Source organism: Cryptomeria japonica, chromosome 7, assembly GCF_030272615.1.
Source record: "Cryptomeria japonica chromosome 7, Sugi_1.0, whole genome shotgun sequence".
In the NCBI taxonomy this organism is placed as follows: Eukaryota; Viridiplantae; Streptophyta; class Pinopsida; order Cupressales; family Cupressaceae; genus Cryptomeria; species Cryptomeria japonica.
The window spans coordinates 845,912,248-845,922,822 of record NC_081411.1 but is presented as its reverse complement, the minus strand read 5'-3'; the positions used below and the strand labels follow the sequence as shown (position 1 = coordinate 845,922,822).

At 36.5% G+C, this 10,575-nt stretch overlaps 1 protein-coding gene across 1 annotated transcript; it reads right to left on the bottom strand.

Annotated features, from left to right (window-relative positions):
• Nucleotides 1–3,005: 3,005 nt before the first annotated feature.
• LOC131074858 (abscisic stress-ripening protein 5) lies at nt 3,006–3,931 on the bottom strand. The gene is made up of 2 exons (XM_058011582.2): nt 3,610–3,931; nt 3,006–3,359 (listed from the first exon to the last, which is right to left on the bottom strand). Exons 1-2 carry the CDS (start codon nt 3,817–3,819, stop codon nt 3,177–3,179), a joined length of 393 nt encoding a protein of 130 aa, XP_057867565.2. The 5' UTR covers nt 3,820–3,931; the 3' UTR covers nt 3,006–3,176.
• Nucleotides 3,932–10,575: the final 6,644 nt, after the last annotated feature.

Genomic DNA, 10,575 nt, shown 5'->3' with positions numbered 1-10,575 from the left:
ATTTCCTTGAGGATCTTGCATGGAAATTGATCCTATTTACCTCAGGAATGTGCGAAGTCTCTGTAAACGGTGGAGAGCGCGTGATGGGTTATCAGCTTCTTGAAGCAGCAAAGAATGAACATTGGAGAACATCTTGAGATCTATTCAAGATTGTTGCATTCAATGTAGTATGATTAACGGTCAGGATTGAATTGACCGAATTGTTAAACCTAAATGTTTAGGGTTTAGGGTTTATGCTACCGACCTATCTGTTTCCTATAAGGTCGATGATTTTTTTCATTTTGAAGTTGTTGGCAAATTTTATGTGTGTATCCAAGTGAAGAGATACTTGATTATTGCCAAACCGGAGAAGTGTGTTGATACCTGTAGAGTGTGATTGCAGAAGCAAAGGAGCTAAAGAGAATCTGCCTTGGCATCGAGTGTTGTTATCATATTAGTGTATTACCTGTTGACCTCTAACCATTTCAATAGTTGGAAAATCCCTTAACCGGGTAGGTTTAATAGGATTTTGTGTAAATCTCTTAATAGGGTGACTCAATTCAATGAGTTCTTCAAATCCTCTTGTGAGGTAACCTTTAATAGGGTTCTAACCTTTAACCGGGTATTTAGCCATCCCTTAACTGGGTGATCCCTAGTAGAATCGGTTCCTAGCAGAACCTATTGTAAAATTGTTTAACCGGGCTAGGCTCCTAACAGAGCGGACTTCAGAAGAGTTCAAAGAACAGCTTGTGGGTATTCATCCCCACCGTGGTTTTTCTCAGTTGGGTTTCCACGTGAAAAATCAGTGTCATATGTGATGATTTTCATGTGATGGTTTAGTGTTTTATGTTAAGTGGTAATGTAAGTTGATTCAATGGTCATAAGTATTTCTAATGTATTACTTGCTTAAGCATTTGGGTGAAGTTGTGATAAGGTATTAGGTCTTGAATTGATCTGGGTGTTACTGGTTTGTGTTTTTCACAGTCTCACTGTGTTTTACTGATAGTGTCCTGATTGAGATCGGTAATGGTGCTTACCGATTAGTGTAGTCTCTGCTGTCTGAATTGCGAAGAAAGTTTTTGCCTGTACTGATTCAGCCTCCCCCTCAGTACCGGTTTGGTACTAACTATTCATCATTATTCATCAATATGATGAAGCATATGATATGTAGATTCCATATGACTTGCAAAAATATGTGAACTCCTTATATCTAAAACACATTTTATCAAGTCCATAATTAGCCTCATTGGAACCCCAAATCGGGTTAGGACATTGGTCACCAAGAAGTCTATGAAAATTTTGCTTATGGACTGTCTCATTGAGATGGCCTCTACCCATTTTGTGAAGTAATCTGTGGCTACCAATATCCCACTTGTGTCCACCACTTGACCGCTCAACTATTTCTCTAATAAAATCAATGCCCCATTGGTAAAATGGAGCTTCCCCCTGAACAGGTTGGAGAGGAAGTGCTTTCGAATACTTAAGTTTACCTGAGAACTTCTAGAAAGGTTCACATTTTCTCACATAAGCATGTGCATCCTTGAACGGGGTGGGCCAAAAATAACCGGATCTTAACACTTTGTGGGTCGTAGTACACTAGCTATGAAGTGACCTCCACATATTAAAAAATGCATGTCCCTGAGCACAAGTATCTCTTTTAGATCTACACATCTTTGTTGGTGTAATAATTTATTCTTTATTAATCTAACTCACATTCTTTCTTATCATTGAATAGAGGTGACTTTGAAAAGACAATACTTTTTTGTTAACAATTCCATTTGATTGATGTTTTAAAATGATCTTTATTTATTTTCAAATCAATCTGATTTTTACACAGATGTATTTATTTTGTGCACACACAAATCACACTTTATCCCTCACTCAATGTTCTCTTTATATCTTCCCAAGAGAGGCAATTTCATTTAGAGACATATGCATTCACCTTTAAAAATTGCATCTCAGAGGTATTTATTTTGTGTGCACACAAATCACACTTTATCTCTCACTTGATGTTCTCTTTATGTCTTCCCAAGAGAGGCAATTTCATTTAGAGACATCTGCTTTCACCTTTAAAAATTGTAACTCTTCATTTTAAATGCTAATCACACCTCAAATCCATTTGAATGATATCGGAGTTTTGCACCTAATTTCAGCCATACAAAGTAACAAAATGTCATCTTTGTCCCTATTACTAAAAACCAAGAAGAAGATGACTACTTTGATTAAGAAGAGGATGAAGTTGATCTTGAGCAAGAGTTGATAAATGCTCTAAATGAAATCAAGACGCTGAAAAAAAATATCAGAATTTAAAGTTATTTTTACAAGGAAAAATGTAAAAAATCTTAAGATTTAGAGGTTGTAGAAAAGTTGATATAGATCTGAAGAAGAATCAAAGAAAATAGAAGAAGAAATTAGAATTTGGCTCAAGGACAAAGAAAAAAATTGTGAGAAGGTTGAAGTTAAAGTTATTTTTCTAAGGGGGTAAAAATAAATTCTATTTTTTTTAAAATTAATAAATTTAAATATATATTTTTCATAGTAAAATATTTCTTTCTTAAAATTAGTATTAATTCTACAATCTTACATTCTTCTTCATTATTTCCAACCATTGATTTAAAAAAAATTAGATGTATTAATATTTATTTTGATTTAGTTTTATAATATTTATTTTACTTTTATCTTAAATTTGACAACTTTTCATATATCCAAATATTAATATTAATTATAAACATAATATTTTCAAAATAAAGACTATAAAATGAAATATTCTCATCAAAATTATAAATTTTAAATAAATATTATAAATATAAAATATAAAATAAAATATTTTTAAAAATATCTACCATATCTTATCTATACAAAAATATCTACTAGATATATATCTATACAAAAATATCTATAGATGAGGTTGACGATTGCTTCCCTGATCCCTCCATCGCCATGGTATTTCATTTTGAAAAAAAAAAAGTTTCCCGCAACACACCAAGAGCATTTCAATTCATTGCGGCCATTGCCAAAACATAAAATATAAAAAAGCTTTTGTGAAGCGATCTCATTTTATTAATAATTGCAAGTCCAAAACAACACAACACTTGAATACAGAATATATATATATATCACATATATATATGGTTTCCACACTTCAAAACAAACATATATCTATTTTCTGTAACATATTTACTGTGAGAACTGGAAATTTAAAAGAGATGGTGATGCTTCTTGCCCTGAGCTTCCTCTTCTTCTTTCTTGTCTTCCTTCTTCTCATGGTGTTCATGGAATACAAATCCACCACCGCCAACAGCAGCGGCTGCAGCGATCTCCTCCTCTATCTTGTGCCTGTGAGCATGCTCTGGATCTTTCTTTGATTCGTGCTTCTCATACTGTCACATAACAAAACCAAAATATAAGTTCAGTCGAATGGACACGCTTCAATTTATAACTTAAAAACCTAACAACAACAGTTTTCACATATATTCAGTAGAATGGACGCTCTTCAATTATAATTTCAAACACTAAAAGCAGCAGCTTTAACATATATTCAGTAGAAGGACGGCCTTCAATTTAAATTTCAAACCCTAAAAGCAGCAGTTTTAACATATATTCAGTGTATATAAATCAAATAAAGTATACCAGTGCAAATGCTCCAGCGGCTGTGGTTCCAAGTTCACCTTCTTCCTCCAGATGCTTGTGGTGTTTTTCCTCCTTTCTCGCCTTTTCATACTTGTCTTCACCTCCATAGTCGGCAGTCGTCTGCTCTACATAAGCACTGTTATCTGCATCGGCGCTCATCTCCTCATCTTTCTTGTGGTGAAACAGATGATGGTGACGCTCCTCAGACATCCTGGAAATGAAAAGTATGGATGTATACACAGAACCTACAACTCAAAGCACTAAAGATAAGTACAATTTTGTGAAATTGTTGGAAACCCGTGATATAAAAATAGGGAGATATGCAATGTATATATAGCACTAGGGGTAGTGCCTGTGATGGCGGTTGTAAAGGGTTATTTAAAATAGGCAGATATGCAATGTGTATATGACCGTAGGGTCACTGCGTGTGATGGAGGTAACCGCGTTTGGGACGGCGCGAGGGGCGCTCATATGACAGTTTGTTAAAAGACGTACATTATTTCTGTTTATTGATGGTAAATGAATGAGATGCGGACAATACGCGGTGAAAATAGGTTAGAATTGTAGTTGAGTCTTCTCTATTAAATATATATATATCTTTAATGCATTATTAACCGACATACTTCATTATCTGTAATATACTGACATTATTTTTTTTAATATTTGTTTGAATAATTAATGAAAAATATCCTTCAAATTCCTTTATGAAAATATCTGTGGGGTGAGTTCGAAAAGCTTTTTTTTATTTGAATATTTGAGACTCCTCTAAAATGCCACGTGTTAATGGGATAGACATAAATTTATTTGATAAGATAGTGATGTCAGTGTATGCTTTTTCTTTTTGCATATGCAATTATTTCGTGGTGGACAATTGTCGGCTCGAGAGATAAGGAGTCATTTTCAGAGTGGCTTTTCATTTTTTTTGTTACATTCACAATTTATGGAGAGTTTTTGGGTGGACTTTCATGTTACTGAAGTGACAGCTTCATTATGGGGTGGTATATCCAACAGCATATTCTTTGCTTTTAACAGGATATTTTTAATTTTTCGTATGTCCAATAAAATATCACTTCTTCTTTAATATTATTTGAGGTGTGAACAGGTAGATGGATGATGGATGATGTCTAAAGAAGAGTGGGAAAAGAGGATATGCTTATTTTGCAGCACATGACGGAGTGACATTTTGTTTTGAAATGCTCGATTTATAGTGATATCGGGAAACATACAATTTAAACACTTTGTTTGAAGAGACAAAACTTGAAAAAACAATGACTCTGCCCTGACTTTGTGGGGTGTGAGATGTCCGTGAGTCCCATAAGCTGCTTTGGCCTCGTGGACGTTATTAAAATCCTTCATTTCATTTCATTTCCCTTGTTGTTGCTATTATTACTAGCATATACATCTTTGAAATATAAACTACACCTAGAGAAATCAAGATGTGGACTAAAATAAAATTATTATAAATTAATAATATTTATAATAATAACAATAATTTAAATAATATTACTTAATATAAATATATTATAATAATAATTATAATATAATATTTTCAAGTTATATGTATTAATATTATATTATATATAATTAGTGCTTTTATTTGTGATTGAAATAATGTTGATGTAAAGTTGCACAATAAAATTTGGATTGGGGTTATGGTTTTGGATTAATTAAAGTTATATTAGATTTTTAGACTATGGTTCAATTAGATTTTGTATTTAATAATGTTTTATAGTCATATTAAACATTATACTATCATACTATTATATTTTAAAATGTTTCATAGTATAATGATAATAGTATTAAATTATATTATTGTATCATTATATTATATTACGATTATATTATAATAATATTATATTATTATTAATATATTATTATATAACATTATTATAGTTAGGGTTATGATTGTGGATCAATTTAGGCTAGATTAATTTTCCATATTATGATTCAATTGGAGGTAATATTTATTATTAAATATTAATGTTTACATATATTTAAGATTAAAGTTTTTTTGTATTAAGTATCATATAATATCAATACAAAATTCATAAGTCTTGGCTAGAGAACACACAGCCAACTAGCGATTTAAATCACATAGTGCAGATAAAACCATGTCAGGAAGGATCGCGGGCCATATTATGAGGCCATATACATAAGATGCAGCTGAGATACAAAATTAGAGAGATGAGTCCCATAACCAAAATATAACATAGAGGATTGACAACTAGCTAAATAGGAAGGAAGAGCCAGGATCATTATTGTCACCCACGGGGGGGGGGAGCCACATAGTCCATCCTAGCTCCCCCTCACACCATACCAGCACATTTCCTTCGACGAACTGATCTCGGAAGGGGTGGGAAGGCAGACCTTCCAGTTCCAGCTTGATAAAATCCTCCCTCTATTGTCTTGCCTCCATCTCTTGCATAAATCTCATTAATGCCTGCTCGAAATGTGTCTTGTTGCTTCCCATACAGCCCTAGGTGAAGCCATGGGACAACTCTCGGATGAATACAAGATTTGTTCCATTCTTCAGCCATCTGTCAAACTTGTCTTTGTCCAGCCGTAGAACCACAGTGACCTACATAGCAACAAGGTAATGAATGAGTCTCCTAAGAGACTCAGTGAGGTATCTACACTTTCCAATAAACACATTATCATTCCTAGATTTCCAAATGATCCAAAGAATTTCCAAGGAGAGAACATACCAAAAAAGATTAGCACATTTCTTGCCACCTCTAACATAACCAAGTACCACCTCTTTAGTAGAAAAACATTTATTATTAACTGAGATGCCAAACAATTTCCATACTTCTTTGGCAAAATGACATTCAAAGAAAATATGAGGCACAGACTCAGAGAGATGACAAAGTTTACATAGTAGGGGGTCGCCATTATTATTTTTAAGCGACAGTTTGTGAAGTAGGAGTTTCTAGGCAAAAAATTTCTTTTTTGGTTCAGTCGAATTAAACCAAAATCTCAAAAGACTAGTGTGCCATTTTTTAGAATCCCAGGTGAGGTTCCAGATGTTGTTGAGATGGGCAAGAATATCTTCAGAGTCAGCAAGGGTATAGTAGATCAATTTGGCCTTTATTAGAGGAAGGGGGGAGCCATCTTTCCAACAGAGGGAGGAGCTTGGGGAGAGCCAGGAGGGGGCAGGAGAGGAGAGGATGGGAACGAGTGCAAATTTGAGGACATTGTAGGTTCTGGCTTGGGAGATGGGGAGGCTGAATTTGGAGCTCAGAGCCTCCCAAGAGATCAGGGTACCATCTTTCAGAATGTGTTCAAAAGTGACTTGTCCTAGGTTGTGCCATTTCAAGGTAGAACACCCTTGAAGACAGGGCAATTACTTCCCATTATGAAGAATATTCCACCATATAGATCTACCCAAGTTGGGAGAACCCTTATTATCAATAATATTCCCCTTGTTGATGAATTGTCTGACATGGTTCCAAGCCTTCCATATAGACTTGAAGACTTCTGATCCCGCAGGGGAGATCTCAAAATTACTAGCAATCAGGTCCCACATGGGTAAGTTCTTCCAATTTTTTGCCATTTTTGGGGTGGAACGTTGTATATTGTGTCTAATCAAAATTTTCCAAGGTTCATATCCATCAAGGGATTTACAAATCCATTTGGTAGCCAGGGCAATTCCCTGGATTTTAATATCTTTGAGGCCCATACCCCCCTGAAGCTTAGATCTGACACACCAATCCCATTTGAGAGCATGTTGTTTCCTGTTCCCCTTCCCATCTGACCAAAGAAATTTTCTGATTTGTTTTTTATGATAGTTGAACTGGTAATTACTTAATAGCCAAGCTGAGGAGCAGTATATGTTATATGATGACAAGATTTTTTGATAGACCTGGAAGTGACCTACCAGGGAGAGAAAGTTCCTATTCCATTTGGTGAGTTTTTTATCCACCTAATTCCTGAACCATTCCCACATTTCTTTCAAATTCGGGGAGACAGAGAAGGGAATACCTAGATATCTGGTGATAGTGTTCAGCCCTCCCCATTTCAATTCAAATTTAGACATTCAGTTGGGAGGGGAGTCGATTCATCCTAGCAGGGTAGATTTGTGGAGCGCAATTCTACTACGTGAGGCCTTATAGAAAATTTCAATGTTATGAAGGAGAGAGGATAAGTTTTCCTCATCCAGGGTGAATACAATAATTGTATCATCTATGAACTGAACATTGATGATTTTTTCTTTATTAGGGAGAGAAATGCCTTTGACCCTGGGGGTTATACTATAGTCCTTAAGAACATAGTGCATAGCATCAGCAGCTAGAACAAATAGGGTCAGGGCAAGTGGGCACCCCTGTCTAATTAACCTAGAAAGAACATATTACCAGATATGTTCCCATTTACATCAACAACATCATTGGCATCACAGAGTAGTGTTTGCACAATCTTACAGAATGTCTCCGGGAAGCCCAAACTTACTAACATCTGAATTATGAAGCTCCACTCTATTCTATCATATGCCTTTTTGAAATCAATCAACAACATGGTCCCATTCTATCTTGAGACCTTAGCCCACTCAAGTGATTCCCATCAGGTCACCAAGTTCTTAAGGATATATTTGCCTTTAACAAAACCTGTTTGGGTGGGGCTAATTATTTTTGGCAGAATCTTAATCAACCTGTTGGCTACCACTTTGTCCAATATCTTATAAGAAACATTTAGTAGCGTGATAGGCCTCCAATTCTTAAGAAATGTCTTGTCCCCCTCCTTAGGGATGAGCTTGATAAGCCCTTGACTGATTTCTTTGCCCAGGGTTCCTTTGCTAATAGCCTCCAGATAAAGGTCATGGAGGTCACCTACAATCCACTAAATGTTTTTCTTATAAAATTCCACCGGAAATTTATCCGGCCCAGGGGACCTGTCATTACCCATTGAGGAGATGGCCTTTGCAATTTCCTTTGTTGAGATGGGTTTCCCTACAAACTCATAATCCTCAACATTAAGCTTGGTTGGGGTCAACTCCTTAATGAGTTCCCTAGCAGCCCTATAGTCATCATTTAACTCTTCTATGGTGAATAGTTTTTGGTAGAAGTGGGAGAAGCACTTTAGGATCTCCTCTGAGCCTATATTATGGGTATTGTTATCCCAGATAGCATTGATGTTCTCTTTTGCCTCTTTGACTTTAAGCAATTGGAAGAAGAATTTTGACCCCTAGTCTCCCGAGTCCAACCAGTTTAATTTGGTCCTGGTTTTCAACCCTCTAACTTTTTGATTCTATATCTTCCTGAGGTGGTCATTGATTGACACCAAAGTGTTAGTAAGGTTTTCATCATTAGGGGAGTTCTGAAGGTTCATCTCTGCAATGCAAAGGTCTTCCTGAAGCAGGCTTTCTACCCTCCTGACATCCTTGGCTTTCTTTTTCCCCACTGTTTGATAGATGGTGGTCCAACTTTTAATGTTCAGGTTCCATTTATCAATCTTAGAGAGTCGATTCTAATCTTTCATATTAAACAGTTCGATGAACATCAGGGCAGAAGAAAGATCCTCATCCTCCAAGAGTCTAGTGTTTAAGTTGAAGGAAGGAGGTCTTGAAGAGGGGAGGAGGCCAAATGGAGAGAGGTCAATTCTCATTATTATGGGGTGGTAATCTGATAGTGTGTATGGGGAGACAGAGTAATGATCTCCATTAGCACCTTTGCCAATATCAAAGTAAAGTTTGTCCAGCCTATAGTAGATCATTTTATTCATCTATTGGTAGTTACACTAGGTGAACCATACAGTGTTCAATTGGTCTTTTCTTCCAGCAATAGGATCAATAAGATGTAGTTTATTAATCACTCTGTACCATTGCAACCTTTCCATTCCCTTCCATTCAAATTTGTTGTCACCTTTTTCGTCATTGGTTGATTCAACCATATTGAAATGCCCCTATAATCCAAGGGATATCTTCCAGCCCTGTTAGCCAGTTCCACAGCTCCCCCCTCTCTCTATAGTCATTAGGGGCATATACAGAGCAAATTCCAAACTTCTAGTCTTCTAGTTGAATAGAAACCCATATAGCCCTGGCACAGGGGGATTGCCCCCAGTTGATCACTCTACTAGCCCATTTAGGACTAAGTAGCATGGTTGTGCCTCCTTTACCCTTGGTATGGTTAGTATAAAAGGAAGTAGCCTCCCTCCAGATACATTTAAGGCCAATTTGTAGGGTGAAGCCCATAGCTTTTAGCTCTTGTAGGAGGAGGCAATCCATGTTCTTATGTCCATTAAGGAATCTTTTGATGATATATTTTTGATTAGGGGCCTCAAGGCCCTTGATGTTCCAAGAGATTGTTTTCAGCATGACTCACTTAGTTGGGTAGGGTTCGTTTAGGATTTAAATCCCTCAAAACATTTAGGCCATTCCTCTTTATTTGTGATATTGCTAGCATCAAATGCAATAGAAGAGCAGGGTCTACCTCTCTTCTTCCTTGCCTCAGATATTTGTTCAAGGCCAAGGGATTCCTTCTTGGAAGCACTATCTTTACTATTCTTGGGGGATCTCTTCCTTCTAGCTTTCATGTTTTTAACCATAGTAAATCCTTCATGTGTATCTGTCAAGCCTTGTTCAAAGTTAGTGTTTCCAGGAGTGAAGGGGTCCATGATGATCCCCACTTCTTGAGTGGTAGATTGCTCTGCCTTCAGGGAATCAATAGGGGTGCTAGAAGTACAATAGGTATTACTAGTAGGGTCTCTCCTAGTGGCCTCTGAGTCAATGGATGCATCTAGAGGGACTACTAAGACCTCATCCATAGTAGGTCCACCCACTTCCCCTTCCAGGGTAGGAGTCTCATCAGTTTTGAGTCCAGTAAGATCTTTACATGTAGACAATTCAGGGTCCTGGTCCAAGGCCCTGCTAATGGTATCTATTATAATTGGAGCACCCCTATCCATGTCCTCAAGGTCGGGTATCTGCCACGGGGAGGCTTCAATTTCCAATTTTTGCTTAAGAAGGTTTTGCTC